Source organism: Buteo buteo, chromosome 6, assembly GCF_964188355.1.
Source record: "Buteo buteo chromosome 6, bButBut1.hap1.1, whole genome shotgun sequence".
NCBI lineage: Eukaryota > Metazoa > Chordata > Aves > Accipitriformes > Accipitridae > Buteo > Buteo buteo.
Window position 1 is genome coordinate 4,794,132 of NC_134176.1, and position 23,545 is coordinate 4,817,676.

General features: G+C 54.1%; 1 protein-coding gene across 4 annotated transcripts in view; it reads left to right on the plus strand.

Moving 5' to 3' along the window:
• SAMD4A (sterile alpha motif domain containing 4A) overlaps positions 1-23,189 on the plus strand; it is a 107,013-nt gene extending 83,824 nt beyond the window's left edge. For 2 of the 4 annotated variants that reach the window (XM_075029499.1, XM_075029501.1), the window contains 9 exons: positions 4,961-5,070; positions 5,730-5,816; positions 8,459-8,753; positions 10,217-10,302; positions 12,378-12,496; positions 14,896-15,097; positions 15,401-15,527; positions 17,218-17,301; positions 19,434-23,189. In XM_075029499.1, the coding sequence (XP_074885600.1) occupies positions 4,961-5,070; positions 5,730-5,816; positions 8,459-8,753; positions 10,217-10,302; positions 12,378-12,496; positions 14,896-15,097; positions 15,401-15,527; positions 17,218-17,301; positions 19,434-19,462 (1,139 nt within the window). In that variant the 3' untranslated portion in view covers positions 19,463-23,189. Of the gene's footprint in view, positions 1-4,960; positions 5,071-5,729; positions 5,817-8,458; positions 8,754-10,216; positions 10,303-12,377; positions 12,497-14,895; positions 15,098-15,400; positions 15,528-17,217; positions 19,378-19,433 lie in introns of those variants that run through there. The other 2 variants (XM_075029500.1, XM_075029498.1) reach the window with 2 other exon arrangements.
• The last annotated feature ends 356 nt before the right edge of the window (positions 23,190-23,545 follow it).

Here is a 23,545-nt window from a genome sequence, read left to right on the forward strand (position 1 = left end):
TGCCATAGCCTGGGGCTTTTGGCTGCGAGTTGTGCTCTTTTCTCTCTCTTTTTTATTACGGTGGAAAGTAGCTTAGCATAAGTTTAGCAAGCCACGTGTGATTTACCATTGCAGTGTTTGGTACCCACCAAGTATTTGGGGAAGTTTCGGCTTAGGATACTTGTTTGCAGCGAATTTATCCTGTGTATTTCAGTTGTTTTTCCCATTACGCCTGCATTTCACGGAGACTCTAAGCAATAAATGTATGTGATCCTGTTGGTAAACAAGGCAGAAACGAAACCCTATTGCTGCAGCCAAAGATGGAGCGCAAACTTCAGGCTGTAGCGGAATAAATAGATAAAAACTGGGCAAACACACAGGCTGTATATTCCTGTGAACAGACAAGATGAGTGAAAATGAACCCGCAGCCATCAGAGACTGATTTAAACAACTGCAGTTTTCAGTAATACAAAGCAACTGAACTGGGTAAAGACCGATGATGTATCAGAATAAGGGAATAATTGTATTTTTTAAATAGTCACAAGGTCTGATTTTATTCTAATTACAGACAAATCTAGATAAGTGTAAATCTCTGTAACATGGAACAGCGTTTGACTTGGCACTGTATGACTGAGATGTGCGTGAAACAAACCGGTGGGCAGGGTCACCACGAGCGTGTCGAAGACTAAGCTGCGATCGGCGTGAAGGGTCCCCAAGGCTTTCCATGCCTGGGGCCGGATCCTGCGGTCTGTCAGGCCAGGGAGACCCTCGTTGGGAGCAAGCGGTGCGGAGGGGTCTGTTTAACACTTCCACGTTTCTCCGGGTTTCTGCCGTGGAGCTGGCAGGGAGACCGTGGGGAGCTTGGCTCCCCGTCATCCACAGCTGCAGCTCCGGGACCTGCGTGGGCAGAAACTTCCCCGTGCAATGCAAATCAATCCGTACGGCCAAATCCGCAAAACCCACAGGCGCTATTGCCCAGGCCGTCCACGCGCAATAATCGATTAAATAAACTCCATGTATTAGGACAGCCCGTTGGAGCTGCATGCAGCCCCCCCAGGGAAACGTGGCTGCCCTTCCTCGGGCCATCCCTTCCCAGGCGTCCTCCTTCTCTGGAAGCAGGTTTGCAAACATCTAAACCTGATTCCCTCCATTGCTGAGTCAGCCAGTTTGCTTTTGTCCCGCTGTCCCGGGACGTGCGAAACAGATGTCTGCAGCCCCTGGTGTCTACGACTGTCGTGTCCTTCCCCCCCCCTCTCCGCTGTATTTTCTTCAGACTGAAGCAATCCAGTTTCTTCCCAGATGGTGTTTTCTAAACTTAGGGTTGTTGTCGCTTCTCTCCGCCGGCTTTTTTCCAGAAAGTCCATATTTTATTGAAGGTGTGTTGCCCAAAACTGGACTCGGGAGCGGAGCAGAGACTTGCTTGCCGTACAGCCAGCGTTCCTGTGGCTGTATAGCTCATCGTCCTCAAATAACACACTGCTGAGGGCTGCGTGTGACCCGTTGTATCCCCACAGCTTTCCTCCAAAAAAAAAAATGTACTGCCCGTTCCCTGCCCTCGCTTCGTGCCGTTTCTTGTTCCTACAGAAACGCACAACTTTGTGCATTTTTATTGGGTTGCATCTTATTTCATCCAGACCGGTTGCTCCGTTTGCCAAGTCCCTTCTCTGAATTGCAGCCACGTCTCCCCGAGTGCCTGCAGGCTCTTAGGGCTTGATGTCACCCGTGCCTCTGGTCAGCTTGCTCCTTCTTTAACACCCTCCGGGGCATCCAGGAGGATAGAGGGGAAAACAGAACCACAACAGACCCCCATCCAACGTGGCTTAGCAGTTCATCTCCCCCAGTGTCCCCTATTTCTCTCTTTTCCGTCTATCTTCATGCCGAAGGAAAAGTGCCCTTTGCTTTTTTCCCGACCGCTGGTTTCTCCAGGGGGAAACGCGGACACTTTGTTCCCTGCAGAGCCCGTCCATCTGTCCGTCCATCTCGTCTCGGGGCACAGCTCGGGGTGCACCGGGTCTGGGTAGAGCATGTCCGTGGCTTAGCATGGTGTGCCATAAGGGCACTTCTGCAGATGTCCTGTGTATATATTGGCCTTTGTATATATATATATATATATGGCAGAGTGAATTGTTTTCCTTTTAAATTTCCATGCCGGTACCCAGATATACACGTGCCAGCCCAACTCTGGCGTTTAATGCCTGTAGGTGACAATGTCAGTGAGCAGCGTGGAAGTCCTCGCTTTGCTGCTCACGTCAGGCACGGCGTTTCTGACAGCCGTGCCATGACTTTGCAATTAGCTCCCGGTAATCGGTGATTAAAGCGTAGCTCCACGGGCAAGCAGCTCACTGCTCCGTGGGGAGCGTTAGGAAATTTGACTTTCCAAGGACTACGAAATCGCCTTAGATGACCTTGCACCTCCCGGTTGCCTCTTCCCCGAGGGAAGAGGAAAAACCCCACCACCGTTCCTCTGTGTGCTGGGATGGTTCCTTCTCCCCAGCCCACTCCCAGGATTGCCATCCCCGCTGGCAAAGGGGCTCTGGGACCGTCGTAGCTCCCCAAAATTAGGAGGTGGTCCAGGGAGGCTTGATGCAAAGGGAAGGAAGAGCTGCTTCTGCGCTCTGACCCTCTGCAAAGGTTGGAGATGGGTTTTCTGCAGGGTTTAATGTCTTAATGAAGTCGCAGCTCACTTCTGAAAATATCTCCATGGGCTTTGCCGTCGGCGCAGACGTGTGCCAAAGACGTGTCCCCGAGGGACGCCGGGTCAGGTAGACTTTTATTGTGTCGTCACTAAAATGGCACGGTGATGTGTTAAAATGAAGTTGAGTTTTGAGCCTGCCAGTCCCATGCTGGAAACGGGGGGCTTTCTGCTAACAGCTTTTCATTTTTTTAAACAGAAGATCGTTTTGAGAGGCCTCTGGTAGCAGTTTTTAGGACTGTTGTATGTTGGGACTTTTGGAAAACGGCAAAGTTCAGCTGGTCCATGCTCAGTAACTGCTTTGCCCCCATGTTTGGTGTGGGCTTGATCTCCTTCTGTGCAGCATTTGAGGAATTTCAATGAAACACAAATCCTGATGTGTGTCAGAGGACGGAGAGTGTGAGCAAAACGCAGCATTTTGGGGCCGTTTGCATCCTCTGCTTGGATGTGAGCGGGGTTTGGGGTCAGCCCGGGCAGTGGGCAGCAGGAGACTTGTGGCAGATGTAAGAATTGCCTTAGGGGACCAAACCAAAGGTCCATCTTGCCCTGTCCCCTCCAGCGACGAGGTGTTGGTTTGGGAAGAGCTCCGTGACGATCCTTGACTTGCATCTGGCGCTCAGCAACATGGGGCTTTCTGGACGCACCAGGGGATGTCCCAGCAGTGGGACTGTCCTCCTCACATCATCTCATCACGTTCCAAAGCAAGCCTGGCCTCACACTTTGCAGTCGGATCGGCCTAGAAAACCTTTGGGGTTGGCTACGTTAGCGAAGGTTATTGGATGTGGCCGTGGAGGTTGTCCTCACACTGTCCCTGGGGATGGTGAGCAGGGCACCGGCACCCACAGCAGCCCCAGCCCGGCAGCAGAAGCACACAGTGGGTAGAAATCCCTCCCAAAAACGGTGCAAGCCCCCATTCCTCCTCCTCCCTTGGTGGAGGAGGGTTGGGCAGAGGAACCCCATCGGGTTAGCCTCACCGCCAGCCATCGCTCCTTCCCCTCGGGCTCTCCTGCACCGTCAGCCCCTGCCTTGCTCTGGGACGTGGGGTCCACCACCCACTCCACGCGTACCCCGTACATCGACTCGGGAACCATCAAAGAGAGGGGAAGGTGTTGCTGTTAATTTGTATTTAGCCCCAAAAGAGACGTTTCCCGAGCCTCCACCTCCTCTCTCCATTCAAGGTGTGGGGTTTGGGGCTGAAACACTGGGTTTTTGTTGTTACTGCACCCCGCGTGGGTTGAGACGGGGTTCCCGGGTGTCTCGGTGGTGGGGAAGGGGACGAGGACTAATGGACGAGGGTATTGCTGGGAGCGGAGCGCGTGAGCTCGGTAGGCTAAGGCAGAGCTATTGTCGGGTTGTAGGTGCTAAATAAAGCAGGTCCCGATTTGGCACAGCGTTTGAAGCCTTTAGGATGCAAAGCAAAAGCGTCATCACGGGCACGGTGTTGTGCTGCAGCACAGATATCTGCGGGGCCCCCCCCCGCCCTTGTGGGGTGTCACCACAGGCCCCCCAAACCTGTGAACCCCCAAGTTGAATGTTGCAGAGGAAGGATTCCCCTCCTGGGTCCCTCCCTGTGAAACCACATTGATATCAGGAGAATAAAAGTATTTTTGGGTACCCATCCAGCCAGGCACAGAGGTGCTACGCTGCAGATAACAACTGGGAAGGAAGAAGTCATTTCAGTTAGTGCATTTTGAGGTCCCAAGTCATGCTTCTGAAAGAGGTTGCGGGACCATTTTTGATGGCATGTCATTTTTCCATGCTCAGAAAAAAGACCTCTTTATTTCTCTTTAAGCATCATTCAAATTTTCAGCACATACCATCTTCCCTCACGCCATAAATCAGTGTCTGCCATCTGCAGAACAGCCATTTGCTCGTCCTAAGCTCAACCACACCATTAGCTTCGGCGGTTCCCACGTTCCTGGGAAGAGGGCAGCGAGGAGCTTGGCGTGCAGTGGTACGACACCAGCTCCCCGTGGGCTAATTCCCAGCGTCTCAGCCACAGAAACCAAACCTCTGAGGACGTGTCCTCATCCAGGGGCTGGTTCCTCCTACCATCCATATCCATAGCACCATGTCCTCATCCAGGGACTGCTTCCTCCTCCTAGCATCCATATCCATAGCACTATGTCCTCCAAAAGGTCCGTGACGTTCAGTAAGGTGTCTGAAGGACCGGTGGGGTGGCGGACGGCACCTAATCAACTCCTCGTGTTGCTGTCGATGCTGTCGCGCGTGGTTGAGCCGTGTTGTGAACTCAACGGGAGCTCTTATCTCCTTACCTTTGTGCTGCAGATGTCCCAGCCTGGCTGAAGAGCCTCCGGCTGCACAAGTACGCCGCTCTCTTCTCGCAGATGACGTACGAGGAGATGATGGCCCTCACCGAATGCCAGCTCGAGGCACAAGTACGTCCCACGTCGGTCGTAAAGCAACCAGCCGCGGTCCCGACGCTTGGGCAGTCGGTCGATGAGATGCCTCCGACGCCTTTTCGTGTCTTCACGTGGAAGGCGTTTTGCCTGCAGGTGGTTGGGAAGCAGACAGAGAAAGGAAAATTGGGTCTTGGGGAGTGAAAAAAAAAACACATTGTACCTGAAAAAGGCCTTGTCCCAGATTTCTTACTGGAGTCCCAGCATGAAAGTCCCATCACTGGGAACTGGTCTTGGGTTTTTTTCCAGTTGGGATTAAGTTCTGGAGTTTCAGGGACGCAGTCTGCTGTACCCAACTCCTTTAAGGTCAGTGGGGCTTTGGTGGCCGAGTGCCTTGTTAACCTTTGAAAATGTTCCTGCTTTGAGATTTAGCTCAGCGTTATCCTCGGGATGAAGAGAGCCGGTCAGCACCTTTGCTTTCACTGTGTGAGAGGTACTGGGGAAGGGCAGACTAGCTAGAAATCTCTATATTCAGCAAGCCTCTAAGTGATTTTCTATGATGTCCCCCGCTAATCCCTGCATGCACTCAGAAATTTCATTAATTTATAGCAGCCCTTTTCGTTTAGGGGAGGAAGGATTTGGATTGACCTGGCTGTCCTGTGGAAATGTTAATGTCAGGTTTTGTGCTGTTTTTGCAGAACGTTACCAAAGGCGCAAGACACAAAATAGTCATCAGTATCCAAAAGCTAAAAGAAAGACAAAACCTGCTCAAATCTTTAGAAAGAGTAAGTAATCACAACCGCTTTTGTATTTCTTGTTTTTCAAGAAGCGAGGAATTAATTTGGGGGTGAAGCACTCTTCAGTTACAAATATTGTTGGGATCCTTTGCAGAGAAATCTATTGTTGGCTTGGCCGCCTCTGAATGATGTCTCAAACACTTCTGTACCAGATGCAAGGTTTTATTTGGGGCTGTATTTTGCAGAGTGAGTCCTAATCCATCTCCACTCAGGCGGCTGGGATGGATATGCCCTGCAGGACTGGTACAAGCCCTGGCCAGCTCCAGGGTGCTCAGAAACACCTGAGCTTTGAGTGATGGGGGGCACCATCCCGGCGACACCGACGGAAGGTGGTCGCCCATCTGCTGAACCGTGGTGCAGGACCAGCCCCAACAGCCGTCATGGTCCTCTCTGCCGCTGGAGAACCAGCTGGGCAGAGCCTTTAACCCCTGGTTATCCCTCGCCCACTCGCTTATCTCTGCCTTCTTGATGCCACCGTCCCTCTCGTGAGACCCTTCCGTGCGTGGGGTCAGCGCGTGGACCCCTGAGCCCTGCCCCTACCTCTCCGTCCCCAAAAAGAGATGGGATTTCCCGGTGTCCGTCAGGTCGAGGGCCACTGCGCTTTTCTGGAGCATCAGGTGGGTAACCTGTCCTCAGATAAAAAGGCAGACACCCACGTCAGTGCCTGAACAACATCTTGAATTTCCAAGGAGAACAAACAGAAACTTCTTTGTCACTTCAATAAAAGCTTAATCTCTGCAGAAATGGCTGTCAGAGAAGCAGCAGCACCACAGACTTGCTGGGAGCAGCTCACCCAACCTCTCGCTATTTATTATCGCAATATTATATTATATTTAATTGCACCATCTTCAAACAGCAACTTGCAGAGCCTCCCACTAGGGGCTTTTAAATACTCGTGTGGTGTGTTGCTGTTTATTGGTGTTTTCGTTAGCTCACTGCTTCACTATTTATTTATAATATGGGCTTGTACTCAGAGTATGGCAGGAGCTAATAAAGCCATATTTACCTCCATATATCGATAATAACTATTAAATCCAAGAGACAGCCCACTGGATTGAGCTTGCTTTGGCGATGTGTTTTCCAGATGATTACACAGCCTCTTCCCCCGCTTTTCCGCCTGGGTTTTGAAATATGGTATTGATTGACTGGCATGGTGCGGGAGCTTAAGCCCAGTTCAGCTGACACAACCAGCCACGCACGCTGTAAAATACAGGCAATAAGTGGCAGGGACTGCTTTTGAGCCCTCCTGGGGTGGGTTTGAGCTGTGGGGCTGTGACCGTGTCCCACTGCTGGGGCTCAGAGCTGCCTGTGAGCTGCCTCACTTGGGAGGAGACATCTCTGGTTTTCCAGGCTTCCCATCCAATTTCTTTTTGCTAAACAAGAGCATGTGTGGGACTTAATTTTTTTGGGCAGTGTCTCACTGCTAAAGATTGCTGCTTTCTTGGAAAGAGCTGCTCCACCCCTCTCCCCCAGTTAGCAGAGCAGGATTTTTTTCCCCAAAAAATAGTGCCCAGCAGACTGACACCAGGTCTTCAAGAGAAGTGGGGCTGAGACGTCCAAGAGCGAGCTGGGGGGGGGGGGGGGGCAGCAGGAATTAGGGAGAACAACCATTTCAGCTGGCTCACACGCAGCCTGCGTGCCCGCTTTGTGTCTCTTCCCTAGGCACAGCCAGGACTCGCTCCAAAAGCTGCCTCTTTCCAAGCAGCATCCCACGAGCCAGACCGTGCAGGAGCCTGCAATGAGCTCTTCTGGTCCAGGCTACATTAAAAAACAAAATGCAATTATTTCCCATCAGCGGGATGAGGATCTGACCATAGAAAGGGGTTTCTTGATCCACACTATAACCAAGAGCAAGGCTGGGGGTGTACCCAGATTCTCTCCCTCCTGCGTGGACCATCCCCAGGATCTCCAAGCTGAATGTTTTTGCTATGGGGCTATAAGTTCACCTGCAGCCTCGTGTTCTCCCCTTCTGTGTCTGACCACAACCCACCCTGCTCCCCTTGAAACCCTCCCTTTCCCCTCTGCATCCGCTCCCCCAGCCCATCCCAGTGTGGGCTCCTGCATCCCAGCGTGGTCCTGGACCCTGTGGTGGTCCCAGGGCGTAAGGATGCTACGGCAAGCTCTTTGGGATTAATGGAGAGCCAGGCTTGAAGGCAGTGCTGGAAACTGGAGACAAGCCCACATTTAAAAATACAGTTCTAATTAAATAGAGCTGAAATGTCGTGATCGCGGGATTGTCTGGGGAAGGAGCAAGATACTCGCTGGTCCAGCATTGAAATCTCACAGGCTCAGTCGCTCTCACGGAGTTGCCATCTTCCTGGTGGAAATTTGGAAAGGCTGAAGCCAGATTGTCACTGGTTTTGGGTCCCGGTGGTTGACGGGGCACGTTTATCTCTGGGGATTCAGGTCTGAACACATCCGTGGATAATCAGACACAATCCTTGCAGCAGCTCCACATTCCCCTGGTCTAAGCAAAAGACGGGGTGAATGAAACGCGGCTGTTGACTATGGACTGCGGCAAGGTCCTGGAGCAGGAGCGAGGCCGTCAGCTTTGCTGGGGGGGTAACGGTAGGGATCTGGTTCGTAGCTGATGTCCTGTCATCCCCTCTTCTCTCCACTTGAATCCTCAGGACATCCTGGAAGGTGGCAACTTGCGTGTCCCGCTGCAGGAACTACACCAAATGATCCTCACCCCCATCAAAGCCTACTCTTCCCAAAACTCGAGCACGGAGGAGCACAGCCGGGACGCGGATTCGCATCACCCCTCCTCCCTGATCGGCTCAGACAGCCAAGGCTCTGACTGCAAGGACTCTGCCGCGGGGGGGATGCAGCAGCATCAGTTGGCGGGATGCGAGGGCGAGTCGGGGGGGGCCCCTTTACCTGAAGGCGACCTGCCCGGGCAGTTCACCAGAGTGATGGGGAAAGGTGAGCGGCCGTCACTTCTTATTGACGTCCTCGCTAGGGAGAGCTGCTTCGGGGCAGGCTGCGTGCGGTGACGGTGCTGGCGGCAGCCGTTTTTCCCGAGCCCCTGCAAGCCGCGGTCCTGGGGCGGGGGGGGGATGATTTTTTTTGAGGTCCCGTCGTGCCGTGGTAAGAGGTAAGAGCGTGGGTGGAGAGGTGGGCAGTGATTTTTGGAAGGGGCAGCGATGGGACGGGTCAGAAGTGGATAGCATCCCCTCCCTGCCCCAGATCAGGAGCAGACAGCATCCTCTCCCTTCCCGTTCAGAGCCCTGGAGGCATCCCACCGGTCCGGAGGTGTTTTCAGCAGCATCCCTTAGGCTTTCTCTGCTTGTGTGGGGGTAGCACTGGTGCGTGGGCTTAGCGTGAGCTGTCCTGAGTGCAAATCAGCTGGGTCCAAACCTCTTAAGTCCTGATTTAAATAGAGGACATCCAAAATACTTGGGTGCCTTTCCATGGCTGGTGCGGGGTGCACGGCTTTGCATCAGGTTTAACACACTGGGAGGTGCACAGGAGCGATGTGAGGTAGGGACCGACACCCTGTGCCATATACAGGGCTCTTTTTGAGCAAATTTGTATGAGCTTGGACGTGTCCCAACTCCCCTCGATGGGATCTGAGGTGTCGGTGCTGGCTGCGTGGAGGGAGATCTCCCTGGGGAAGAGGGGGGGGAGTCTGGTCCGCAGGCTCACACAGGAGTCCAGGAACAGAAAGAAACTCCTTGGGATGCCACAAAGAAATATCAGCCCTGTCCCTGTTTCAGACCTTTTTTGCAAAAAAATAGATGAGGTGTTTTCTATATAAAAACTTGCTGCAAAATGTCTCACCAGCTAATGGACTGCATGCACAAACGTGGGTTTCTGGCCCCATTTTAAACCCGCTGATGAATTCAGCCCGTGACAAATGCCTCCGTCACGCACGAAGCTGTATGTGTGGCACCAGCCTTGCAGGACGAGGTGTCCTTCTGGACTGCAAGGCATCCCTGCCCGGGGGCTGCGACGGGAGAGACCCACTTCTCTGTGAACTCATTTCCACTTGCTTTTACGGCGTTAATTCCCAAAGAGGTTAAAATCCATCGGGAAAGGTGGGAATCCGTTCGCAGCAGGAGCAGATTTTGGCTGTAGGAGCAGGAGCTCTCCCAGCACCAGCTCTTGCCTAGGAATAGGGAATAATCCTGTGCCCCTCATTTGCTCAGGTCTAATTTTGGTGACGCCACTGGTGTTACTCTGGATTTACACCATCATAACGGAGAACAAAATCTGGTCCTAAATATAGGATGGCACGGCAGGAATTGGGGAAGGGAGTTTTTTCTCGCTGATGAGAAGACCTGCCTGTGGGACAAGGGAAACGGGATGTCCAAGGCGTTCGTTGGACCCCCCTGGACCCCAGCTCGCTGTCCCCATGCCCATTTCTCTTCTCTTTTTTTTTCCAGTATGCACGCAACTTTTAGTTTCCCGACCCGATGAAGAGAATATAAGTTCCTATTTACAGCTCATAGACAAATGTCTAATCCACGAGGTGAGTCGTGACGGATCATCTAAAACTGTTGTTCTCATCACTTAGAAACTGTTTCCAAAGTGTCTGTTTATGTAAACCTTTTGGTTTCTAACACAAATATTTTTGGGGGGTATTAATAGTAATTCTGACAGAACAGGGCTGGAGCGGGCGGTAGCTCCAACGTGGTGCATGGAAACGTTGCCTCCCCACCCCACGCTCGCTTAATTGCCAAGACCTGGAGCTGGGAAATTCATCTGGCTCTCGACAGTCCGATCAGCAGCTGGATGAAAGAAAAAAGAATCCCAGGCGGTTTCTATCAGACAGACCCGGCGATCCCTTGGCGTTGCCGCCTCCTGTTTTGCAGCGCGCGCGGTCTTGGGATTTTGCAACGGGGGCATCTGTTTCTGCTCCGGGCAGATCCGCCTTTGCCGCGGGATGGCTCGGGATGGCCGAGGTCGTGCCGCAGGGCTCCGGCAGGCTCCTGCCCGGTGGCAGGGAGGGATGGCCGATGGCTCCAGTGTCCTGCAGCATTTCATACCCATGCTGGCTTCGCCTGGCAGAACAAGCTGCTCCTCATCGCCTGCCCATATGGCAGGGGTCGGGGGGAGGTGGGATGCCCTCTCGTAGGAGCTGCAGGCTTTCTCCGTTCTTTGTTTCGAAAAAAATAACCCTGTCAAAGCACGGAAGAATTTCCTCTGGAGAGGGCTAGTGGCTGCAAACCCCAAAATGTGCTGCACGCTGCGTGGAAGAGCAGAGAGGCGATTTGCAGCCCCTTGCTCTGCAGCCGAAGCCGGTGCCCGAGCCGCGTTTGTGCAAAGGTTTGATCCGTGCATCTCTGCAGGGCCGAGCACGGGGCATCTTGAGTTGGGGTGAAATAGTTGGATACCGGGCAAAATGCAAGCGCTTCATCATATTTTGTGAACTGTGCTCCCGGACGCCTCTGTCGATCACGGTGGGGGTTTCAGCGCATTTCGCTGGCAGCGCTTGCTGTCTCAGCCGGCGCTTGGCCCCGTGCAACACGGGATGGTGGCACCCGCTGTTCGGGTTTGCTGCAAAACAGGTTCAGAGCCGTGGGTATGGTCTTCTTGGTGCTTTACACGGACACGGGCAGTGGAAAATAGCTGGAGGGGAGAGCGTGTTGTGCTCCCACTTGCTCCCCTCTTGGAGAGCATCGGGAGCCTGGAAAGGTGCCTGGACTTTCTGGATGGCCGAGCAGGGCATCGCTGTGGGAAGAGAGATGCCAAAGAAAGGAACAAAGGTGGTGGGAGCAGAGGTCCGGGGCTCTGCAAAGCCAGGAAAACACTTTGCTGCAGAGGAGCTCGTTTTGCAGGAGCGCCCGGGATGGACGTGGTGACGCAGCATCACCCCACCGGTGCCAGGCTGTGTCCCAGGATCACCGTCTGCGTCGGCTCCGGCGTAATCAGCGCCGGGAGAGAGCATCTCCTCCCGAGGGCGGTTCGGAGCAATCAAGTCAGACGCTAATTAGCCTCCAAATTGTCCTCCGGAGACCTCCGCTCCTCTCCGCCGCCGGCGCGGAGACGTTGGGTGTCTAAAGTTAGCTGCGGTGGGCACGTGGGTGTCCCCGTAACCCACACCGCCTGCCGGGAGGTCTGGGGCGTTTCGGGAGGAGGTCCGTCCCTTGCGTGGGTGACCTTCACCACGAGTCGGGTGGGCGAGGGGGCTTCACCCCGGGTGACCTCCCACGGAGGCTGTCGGTGCCAGCAGCAGAGCCGAGAGGAGGGTAGGATGCAGGATGCCACGGAGCAGCTCCGCTTTCCCAATCCCAGCTTTTTTCCCGCTCCGGCAGCATTTTTCTCGAGCCCTGCTCTGCCCGGGGGCTTTGGCAGCCTTGGGGCAGTCACTCCGGGGCGCAGAGGACGCTGCCGGAGCGTTTGCTCCACCTGAGATGAGTAAATCCTTGAGAGAGACCAGGGTTTCCCTTTGGACTTGGCCAATGGGGCTCAGCTCACGCCACCGCCTGCCCCGGCTGCTTTTCTTCACACGCACACCCACATGCACATCCTTGCTCGCTTTGTCCAGAAAAATATTTATACGTTTCCTATTTTTCTCTCCTTTTTTTTCTGGGGGGGGGCCAGGCGTTTACAGAGATCCAGAAGAAGCGGCTGCTGTCATGGAAACAGCAGGTGCAGAAACTCTTTCGGTCTTTCCCTCGGAAATCCCTCCTGGAGCTGTCAGGCTATCGGCAGCAGAGGAGGTACGCTGGTTTTTGGGGAGGGATGGTTGGAAGCAGCAGCCGGAGGGGCCGACAAGGGCTTCTCAAGTGGGACCGGTGTCTCCCAATAGGGAGGGATGGATCCTGCCGGGTTCAGAGCCGCATTTTGGGAGGGAGGAGGGTTGGAAAAGCTTCGGCAATAAAACCCCAGGCGTCGGCTGGGAAGGGAAAGGAGCAGTAAGTTTGCTTGAGTGTGTGGTTGGCGCGTACCCCACCGATTCCCACCGTGTCCCTCTGGCTCTGAACCCGGAGCTTCCCAGCTGTACGGCGTATCCCCGGCACTGGGTGGCCAGCTTTGTCCTTGCCTGTTGCCCTTTGCTAATTACATCAGCGCTGGAATTTCACCAAAAAGCTGTCAACTGGCAAAAAAAAAAAAGCCTGAAGCCTGCGGAGGGTGCAGAGCCAGGGGGCTGCGGTCAGAAAGCCAGGGTGGGGATGCGTTGCAAACACCGCGTTTGCTCACTTCCACGGTGACGCTGGATTTCGGGTGATCCCAGAAAGCGTTGGGGTTATGGCAAGAACAGATATTTTTAGATCAGTTTTAACAACAGCATCAGCCTTTTGTTTCATTTTGCTAAGTCTATATTATTGCAGTCTTGTGGAAGTTCTTTTTTCTGGAAAAGAAAGGGGTTTGGGGATAACTGGGAGCATTGGGACAGCCGGGATGTGAGGTCAGAAGGAACGAGCGCAGAACTGGAGTGTTCCCCAGTGGAATTAAATGAAATATTTTGGAATGCAAAAACAAGCAATTTCAGTGTTCATGGCAGGATCAGAAGCAGAATAGACAAGAGCAAAGGGTTTTGCTGGACCCATTTGGTCTGGGCCATCACCAGCGCAGCAGTTTTTAGCTGCGCATCCAGGCTGACCCCAAGCACAAGCTAAAGCTGCCGGCTTGAAATGATCCCAGTCCCTTTCCCAGGGCCGCCCAGGATGCTCTCCAGTTTTCCTTGCTGCTTTTGAGTTCTTTGCATTTTGCTTTTCTTCTGCTCCTGGGGAGCCGCGGGAGAGCAAGGAGCACGTGGCCAGTCTTGTTTTTCTCATGGGGTTTTAATGGCAAGAGTGGGTTTTGGACGAGGTTTAAAGAAACCCCGTCGTAGTTCTGCCTAGTAAATTTATCCAGTTTTGGGATCCCAGCGTGCTCGTGTTGTCTGAAGCATGTTTGCAGCTGCCTGCACAAGCAGGAGAGATGAGGGCTGGGAGGAAGGTGAGCTGAAACATCTGCGAGGGTGATTAAGTGCTGGAGAAGGGCAGGGGGGCAACAGGGAGCGTCAAAGCAACCGCAGCTGTGGGTTTGCAGCGTGCTCCTACCCTTGGCTGTGCTTAAACCCGATAACGACGTTGCAGTCCCGCTGCCCAGCTAATGGGGCAGAGACACCAAGCCAGCTTTGCGTGGCAAGGAGACCCACGCTGCCTGTGTTTCTGTGGGTTACCTGATTATTTTGGTGTCGTTCCTCTGATTTTAAATGCAAAAAACCCACACGGGGAGGGACGCCAGCGTGTCCGACGCGATCTTCCAAGGAGTAAAGATGATTTTGTGTCCTGAGATCAGTGTCTTGGGACGTTTGGGCTGAGTCTTGGGTCCAGATGGTTTTGCTCTGACCACAGGGAGCTGGGTAAGGGTTTGCAGTGGAGAGACGGGAGCGGGTGCAGAGCCAGTCCCACCTCCACGGGCACGTGCCTTTCGCTCAACCCTTCCATAGGAAATCTTGGACTTGTTAGGTCGTTTTAACCAAATTTTACAGAGCTTGAAAAGTCTCGGAGAGGACTGTGTTTGTAAAAATGAACCTTCTGGAAGGGGAGAACTTCAAGCCCTTTAAGCGTCCCCTGTAAAGAAAACCCAACTGCACAAGCTGAACCTTTATCAGACACTAGAGAATCCACACACGAGAGCTCTCTCCTCTACAGCTCCAAGGCATGAAGAGTTTAAGTCAAAACCCAAGAAATCAGGTGCCGCTAGCTCCAGTGTCTAGGGAATTACCTGTGTTATTTTAGCTTGCATTTAAGAACAGGCCCATTTTGCAGGAGTAAAATAAAAAAAATTTTAAACAGTGAATCTGAGAACTGCAGAAGACAGGGAGGGAGGGTGAATGGCAGGAGGGAAGAAGAAAAGATGCTGCTGTGGTATGGCCAAACCTCCTCCTTCCCACTGCACGTGCAGGATGGAGGACCAGCAGCATCGGGGCAGGAGCAGAGGTCGCGGTGAACCCGTGGCTGTGGGATGGGTGTGGGGGGACGAGCATCGGTCCGGCATTTCACGATCACGCACCCTCGGGACGTTTGGCTGTTGGTCTGAGCGCACCAACCCAGCCGCTCGCCCCCCCGCAGCACCATCCCCTTGCGAGGGACCCATTTCTCACCCGCGGCGATCTTTCTCTCCGCAGCCGAGGCTTTGGCCAGTCGAACTCCTTACCGACAGCCGGATCTGCAGGGGCAGGACTGGGCCGGCGAAACCCCCGCCAGTTCCAGATCCCCTCCCGCAACCTCCCCACCGCCCGGCTGGGGCTGCTGGGTCCCAGTGGGCTGCTGGGCACCCCCCAGCGCAGCCCCGCCGCCAGCCCCGCCATCCTCAAGCAAGGCAGACAGGTTGGTCGACGTCACCTCCAGCTTTTTCATCCCTTCCCCATAAGCTCCCTTTGCTTTTTCTCCTCTTAACTTCTCCGGATCCCTCTTTTCAAGCAACCAAGAGGGATCTGCAGGCGTTTGGGCTGCGCTCCCCTCCCTGCGGCGGGATGCAGAAGAGGGACCGGCGGGAGAGGGGCAAAACCGAGAGCACGTGGGGCGGCGAGAGAGGGATGCGGGGAGGGATGAGCCCAAGGGCGTTATAAATATATGGCACAGAGCCTTCCATTTTACATCCCGCACCCCTTTTTCATTTGCTTCCCACAGAACCTCTGGTTTGCCAACCCCGGGGGCAGCAACAGTATGCCCAGCCGGAGCCACAGCTCGGTGCAAAGGACGCGCTCGCTGCCGGTCCACACCTCTCCGCAGACCATGCTGATGTTTCAGCAGCCAGGTGGGTACCAGACATTGGTTTTTTCGCTTACCCACAGCTCAGCGAGACGAGGGGAGGCTCTGAAAGGAGCCGAGCTGGGTATCTTTGACACTAGTCAGTTTACGGGATTGATTGAACCGGAGATATCACCGGAGGGATTTTGACCCTATATATATATATATATATAACATCTTGGCCCTGTATATAATAACACTGGTGCCTTACCTAGCTTGCTTCTGAGGGGCTTCGTTCAGGCAGGGAAGGCAGTAGCTCATCCGTCACCTTTTTTGCTCGTGCGTGGACCCGGGGACGCGGTGCGGAGGGACCTGCCTTCGTGCACTCGGGGGAAATTCTTTTCTCAGTGTATGTGAATGGAAACGGTGCCGTGTTGGTGCTTCCTGCCGAAACACCGCAAAAAAAAGCTCCTGTATATAGGAGCAAACTCTGATTCGGGGGGGTTCCTGCTGAACTTGGAGCCTGAACCTGGAGCATCCTTCCCATTAGGGACATGCATGCGTTTTTCTCTGTGTATCCATTAGCCTTTAAGCCTGCCTTTTCTTACCAACACACTTACCATAACAATTTATACCGCAGGACAGGGAGTTACACCCCCCCCAGTATACTCAACCTCATCCGTAAGCTTCTGCCGTGGTTTCAGCTTGGCAGCTCCCCTCACGTCACACGCCTGCGGTGTTTTAACTGCATAATTTAAGCGGCAAATGTCCTGTACAGCAAAAGCAGCGTCTGTTCTCGGGTATTGATTAAACACCAAGACAAGGGCACATTTCTGCAGGAGAATAAATAGGTTTCTCTTTGCGTGTTAGCCTGCGGTGAATGAGGGCGTAGGAGGATTAGAGAGCCAAAGATGCGGACCGAGTCGCGAGGAAAATAAGCAGTAACGCGGGGCTGGGCTCCTGAAACACTTTCCATCAGGCTGCGGGGACCTCAACCCTCCTGGACCTCGTCCCACGTTCCTACAAGCCGGTGGCAAGCCGGAGGTGCCGGCCGTCAGGAGCAAAAGCTGTATTTGCGAAGCTCTTTTTGCCGCAGAGGGGAGGGCATTTCGGTGCTGTAGGGATCAGTCCGGGGTGTTGCAGCACACCAAACTGCATTCCAGCTCCCTTTTTTTGCGCTCGCCCCACCGGGGACGTGGCGTGGGTGACTGAGCCGTGGCCGAGCCGGCCATGGAAAAGCCGGATGGATGGCGGCTCTGCCGGTCTGTGCTGCCATCCCACGTCCGAGCGCTAACCCTGCCTGCACGGGCAGCTCCCGGCCCTGCTTGAACATTTTCCGTGTATCGAGGATTTTTGCAGGGCCTGAGCGAGGGGAAAGCCTGGGGCTGCCCCCTCCCAGGCCCTGCTCCCCCCTCCCCAGCATCTCCCGCCAGCGCCCGAACCCCTCATTTCCATCTACCCTCTTCTGCAATGCCGCCGAGTCTCCCCAGATTTACCCCTTACCGATAAGAAACGGGGGAGCAACGACTATTTTTGCAAATATCTCTCGCCGGAGGCGATCGCACCGGGAAGCGAAGCGTTGCCAGAGTCCGGCCGTGCGGTCAGACCCCCCCCCGGGCCATCTTTTGGGTGGTTTCCTACCCCACGCGCTCCCACGCCGGCAGCAGCAGAGCGGGCAGGGGGGGTTACGGGGACGGGCAAGCGGGGTCCCTGCCGGATCCCCTTGACCAAGATCTCCTGTCCCTTTCTCCCTGCAGAGTTCCAGGTGCCGGTGACTGAACCTGACATCAACAACAGGCTGGAGTCCCTGTGCCTGAGCATGACGGAGCACGCGCTCAGCGGTGAGCACTCCCTCCTCCTCGGGCTTTTCCAGCACATCCACGCCGCCTCCGCCGAACCCCCCGGCACCTGCCCCGCCGCCCCAAAAAGCTGGGACAGGCTGTGGCTGTGAGGGGACGGGACGGCGGCGGGGCTGGATGCCGAGATGCTCCCAGGGATGCTCCCGGAGCGGGGCGGGGGGGGTCGGATGGGGACGGCGGCTTCTCTCGGCGAGGTAGCCGGGGCAGGGGGTAAAAACCGAACGCGGGGCTCGCACCCAGCGCTAGTGAAGTCTGTGCTTGTTAGCCACTAGTAAGCTTGCTAATAATAATTAGTATTAGCTCGCTAGTCTGTTATTAGTTCTCGATAAAGCCCTTGCCACCAGCGTGCTCGAATGGTTCACAGGCTTTGGAGTATTTTACCCTTCTGCCACTGGCATCCCTCGTCCGGCCGAGGGGTGCGGGAGCCCCAAAAGCACGGGGCTAAAACCCTGCCGCGGGCTGCAGGGTGCTGTGCCGGGCGCTGTGCCGGCTCCTTGCCCGTGCCTGGAGCGGCTGCGGATGCCAGCCCGGGCGGGCGGATAACGGGCACGGGGAGGGAGGAGGACCGAGGCAGAAAACCAGATAAGAAAGGTGGAAAAGGCAGCGGCAGCGTTGATGGAGAGCCCGCTGCGGCAAAAAGCACCGGCACCAGCAGCGCCTGGACCCCCCCCCAAGCACGAAGGATGACCCCCACACCCCCGGCAATGGGACGAGCACGGCCGCCGGCATCGCCCAGACCCTCCCGAATAACCAGCTCGGGTCTCGTCCCCCCGCAATCCCCGGACTGTGTCGTATATACGGCTGAGGACAGGAACGCTCGGGGAGGAAGAGGAGGAGGAGGAGGACCACCGGGCTCCCCGCAGGGACGCAACAGCCCGGGACACGAGAGCGAGGACTGTAAGAAGCAGCAGGGCCCTGGCAGTGCCACGGCAGCATCCTCGGCCGGGAAAAACAAGGACACTTCTGTCACCCAAAGCGTTTCTCCGGCGTGTGCCCAGGAGAGGCTTAGCTGTCTCGTTCCTCTGCAGGGTACTGTTCCTCCGAGTTATTTTTTCCCAGGTCGCATACCCCGAGCCTCTCGAAACCGGTCGTGCTATAAATAGCTCTTAAAAAAATAAACCTTTCGGGGGAGAAAAAAAAAAAAAAAAAAAAAAAAAAAAAAAAAAAAAAAGGCGTAACAAACCTGTTTGTTTTTAGTCTTAAGGAGGGAGGCGGCCGTGATGCCTTGGGTGGCGTAACAGGGAGCGCTCTGTTCGGGGGCTACCCCAGGAGCCCCCCCCTCCGCCGCTCTCCATCCCGGGGATGGGGGTTTGGGATGGGGTACGTGGGGTGGTCGGGGCTGGAGGAGGGTTGGAAATGCTGTTGGGTGTTGATTTCTGGCCCCGTAAGAGCTCCTGGTGCCCGGGAGGTGGAGGAGAGGGGGCTGCTGGCAGCAGGGTCCTTTCTGCGGCTTCGGGGTGGACCGTGGACCCCTCGCTCCTGGGCTCGGGGCTGCGGCTGGATGCGTCCCTGCTGTCATGGGACGCTGGGGACGGGGGCTCTGGGGAGACAAAAACAACCCCTGGGGGAGGTTGTTTCTTTTTTTGCCCTTCCATGATCCTCAGAGGGAGGAAAATTTTGCATCCTCTGCGGGCGCAGGTATTGCAGGGCTGGGTTAGCTGCTCCCCCTGCCCAGCACGGGCTCCGTTCCTGTCCCCCCCCACTCGTGGGCAGTGGGGTCCTGAACTTATCCCGCTGTATTGGGGGGTCCCAGACTCGCACCCACCTTTGCGGCGAGTCTGGGCTGCCCAGAAACCCCCTCCGCTCCCGGGAAAGGTGCCGTGGGGATGGGGCAGAACCCTGGACCGATGTTGGGACAGCGATTCCGGGGGGGGCGGGGGGGCTGCCGTGGGGTCAGACGGAGGCACCAGCAGAGTGCTGACACCCCAAAACCTTCTGTACCCCTTTGAGGAGATGGGGGGGGGGGTACCCCCGTGGTTCCACCTCGCCGTGGGTTGGGGATGCTTTGGGGGGGTCCATCCCCCCTTCCTCGGCTCCGGGGGGGGTGGGATACGGATGCAACGTGAGCGGCTGCTCCCCCGGGGTTGCTCCTAACTCAACTTTCCTGCTTGCAGATGGCGTTGACCGAACCTCCACGATTTAGAAGGGCGTCGCGACGGGGACGCTGGCCGGGAGAACAACTGCTGCGGGTCCAGCGGCGAGGTCGGGGGCTTGCAGGGAGCCTCAAGCGATAGCTTGCATCCTTTCTCCTCTCTCTCCTCTCCTCTCTCTTTCTCTCTCTCCTGTTTTAATTTTGTGAATGTGTAGATTGTCCTTGTGAACATATCATTAGACTTGGAATTTGTGTTGTCATTTATTACATCCATGCTAGGGGGGAAAAAAGAAAAGAAAAAAAAAAAAAGTGGCAAAAAGTCAACGACGACGATGAAAAAGCATGGGGAGGGTGGGGCGGGGGGGGACGCGGCAGGAGAGTGCTGACAACGGAGGGTTCACCGGAGCACCGAGGGCAAACCCTGTTTCTGGACGAGGCTACGAGTGAATAGTGAATATCACGCGTGTGTGTGACCAAAAACCCTTTGGGGAGGATTTGCCTGTCCTGCCGGGGGCTTCGGGGCCGGTGGTCCCATCCCTTGAGTTTCGCTGCGTTCAGGCACGGACTGGCCTGGAAAGCCCAGATTTAAAAAAAAAAAAAAAAAAAAAAAACCAAAAAAACCAACCAAACCCAAAATTTCCTTTCAGTTTAGCCGAGAGCATCCGCAGTTTCGAGGTAGCGTTGTGCACAGGGCAGCGGAGCCGGAGGGTCGGTGGGCGCCTGCCGGACGCCGGGGTCCGACCCCTGTCCCTGTGCCCCCGGCGTGGGTCGGGGTACGGGGACGTGGCGGGGGGGCATCTCGCCCGGCGGAGGGTCCCGGGGGATGTTGGTAAAGCGGGATCGGAGGAGGGATGCTGGGTGAGTTTCCGTGTCTCTTGCCTTGCCTGTGCGGGTACCGGGAAGGTGCTGCATCCGTGGCTTTACACATCTACCCCCCAACCTGCCAAAAACCCGGCGATAACGGGCTTTTCCAGCCCCCGGGGCGGCCGATGAGGGACGAAGGCTTTTGGGAGGGAGCGTGCAGTTTTATTTAGCCAAATAAAAAACCAAAGGGCACCAAAACGCAGCTTCACAGCCCCATTTTCTTGGCATTATACACGTGCCGGAGAGGAGACGTGGATGATGGCAGTGGCTCGGCTGCCCGCTCCCCCCTCCGCTGTGTCGCTTTTTATAACGGGGAGCTAAATTTTAGTCCGAGGGCATTAAATAGATAAATCCCACACGGCGCTGCTCAAGCCTGTGCTCAAAGCGAGGTCGGGGCCAGAAAAACCATCAGCGCCCGCAGCGATGCTCGGCAGAGCGGCGGCTTCGCTCCCGCCGGTCCTGATGCTGCTCCGAGTGCTCTGCTGGAATAAGAATAAATTTAAAATTAATTAATGAAGGGAGGTGACGGGTGGAAGCGGCAGCCACGGGGGTTGCGGCAATATTCCCAAAAAAACGGGCTCGGCCGTGAGCACCGATGGGCCCGGGACCGGCCGGAGCAGGGCTGGGGGCGGCGGGGATGGGAGATGTGTGAATCCATTTGCCATGCAGCATTTTTAAGTTGTTTTTCTTAAAAAAAAAAAAAAAAAACAACAACAAAAACCAACCAACCAAAAAAAAAAGTGCCATATGCAATGTTTTATGTTTGCTGTTCCTTGGTGTCCTGCTTCCCGGCAGGCATGAGATTTTGGGGGGAGGGTGTGCAGGGTGGGGGGGGGAGCGGAGAAGGGAAAACCCGAAAGCGAGGGAGGTTGGGAAGAGGTGCGAGGAGGTGAAGGGGAAGTGGGGGGCTGGGGGGGCTGGGGACCTGGGTCACCCCCCCCCCGAGCACCCCCAGGTTGTACGAAACTGAGGTGTGAACACAACCGCCGTAGCAGGAGCCTTCCCCAGAGAAGGCTCAGATGTATTTACGGAGCTGAAATTCTATTTATTCCTTCGCTGACTATAGAAACAGAGGTTATCTGATTGTTAAGAGATATTATTTTGGATATATTACCTATTAACTTGCTATGGCTGGTAACCATCATAATGTCTGTTATTAACAACCACCAAGTAATTCAATTGTTTTTTCCTTTTGTTAAAAAAAAAAAAAGCTTATTTTCCATTGACAGTGTATAGGTTAATAATGACTTAGTTGTGTTTGCTGTTTCTTGTTTGTTTTTTTTTTTTTTTTTTTAAGTAAAAAAACAAAAAACAAGTGGCTTCAGTTGCGTTCGGGGAAGTCCTGCCTGGCTCTGGGGTGCCTGTGCTGAGTGCAGGCAGCAGAGCTCCAGTGAAAGAAGTTTAAAAAAAAAAAAAACAAACAGACAAAAAAAAAAAAAAAAAGCTCGAATCCTAAAAGAAAATAAAAATTATTTATAAAAAGAAAAAAGAAAAAAAAAAAAACAAACAGTTGCATGAGTGAGGCTGTGAAGTCAAATCTTTAGTAATAAAGCGGCAGTGCCTTTCTTTTTTGTATTCACCTGTTCACCCCACGTGCAACTGTTTTGTACCACGCGCGCGCCGCGGCGAGGGCGACGTCGCCGCGGCGGGGGCCCTCGGCGTCGGGTGGGCATCTCATCCCCCCTTTTCCCTGCTCTCCCAGAAACAGCCCTTGGCCCCCCCGCCTTGCCCCAGCACCCACCGGGGACCTTTTACTGGTGCTGTTCCCCTGAGCCGTCCCCGGCTGCAGCGGGGGAGGCCGGCCAGCTCAGCGCCCAAGTGTCCTTGGGTCCAGCGGATGCTCCCCGCGGCTGCGACACCCAGGGAAAAAGGAAAAAAAAATTTTAAAAAACCCACAAAAATCAACCTTTTCTTTTGAGGTGTCTTCCCCCTCCCCAGGGACAAGCCCTGAGCTCGGCTGGACTTGAGCTGGGTTTTGCCTTTGCTTGCTCAGCTCATTTAAAAAAAAAAAAAAAAAATCTTTTTTTTTTTTTTTGGGGGGGGGGGCGGTCAAGGCCAGCCAGCATCCAGCAGGAAAATCCAAAACTGTGATTTTTACGCCCGCGAGCGGCGCGGAGCGAAGCTCGAGTTTGGTCAGCACTTAGGGAAATTATTTCTGTTGTCACCTTTCTCCATGTCGGGGTGCAGCCGTGCCCCAGGTTTGGCTTTCTGAATGTGCCTGATGGAAAGTGGGTCCTGCAGACGTCTATAATTTGCACACAGCGACGATAACACTAAAGTTGATTTTATACGAGTCATCAGAGTTTGCAAAGTGAGTTTTATTTTTTGTATTCCTTTATCTTTACTTAAAGGTGAATGTGTATTCCTCTGGGAGGAATAGGAAGAAAAAAAAAAAAAAACAGGAATGTTAATAATGTTAAACAGAATACTTCCTCCCTTATTAATATATATATATAACCCTTATGTATTTATGCATATTGTAAGCTCACTTTAAAAAGCTTTGAACTCTCTTCTGTTGCATGCCGTACCCGGGCAGCCTTTTATTGTACATGCATGCCTTTAGTCCTGGTTTTTCTGTACAAAGTTAGTGCACAAAGAACTATTTTTGCCTAGTTAATGTTGCCGAGCAATGCATATTTTTAAAATTTTTTTTTTTTTTGGTCATATATGGAAATAGCATGTTTGTTACATGTAAAAGCTTCCCGATATAAAGAAATACTAATGTTTGGAGATGCCGGTCTTTGCAAGTGTACAGTTTTCAAATGTTGTTCCCAGTGAAACACCCTCGTGATTTCAACTTGCTCCGATGTATTTATTACTCATTTCCTCCCATGTAACTAGGAATCATGGCTATATTTCATATCAACGTTATATTGAAAGTGAAGGGAGATGATTAATACAAGGTTTTGTAACACTGGGGTGTGGCGCCTCCTTATTTACGCTCTTTTTGGCAGATGGCCTCATACTTTCAAAAGAAAAAATAGCATAAAATAAATGCCAGGCCTGTGGGGTAGGAGAGGGGAGGAGGAGTTGCGTAGTTCTGCAGGAGAGTTTATTATCTTTATTATATATATTATAAAGCCCGTGGCAGGGCTTACAAATCCCCAGCATTCCCCATGCAGCCGCCTCTCTGTCCCGTTGGGATGCCCACCCTGCGGGAGCTGTTCGGATACAGGATTTTCTTTTGAAATCGGCAGGAATTGGGGCTGGAGCAGCTCGGAGGCTGCGGAGGCACACGGAGGAACCGGCTTGGCCGAGAGCCTCAGCGTG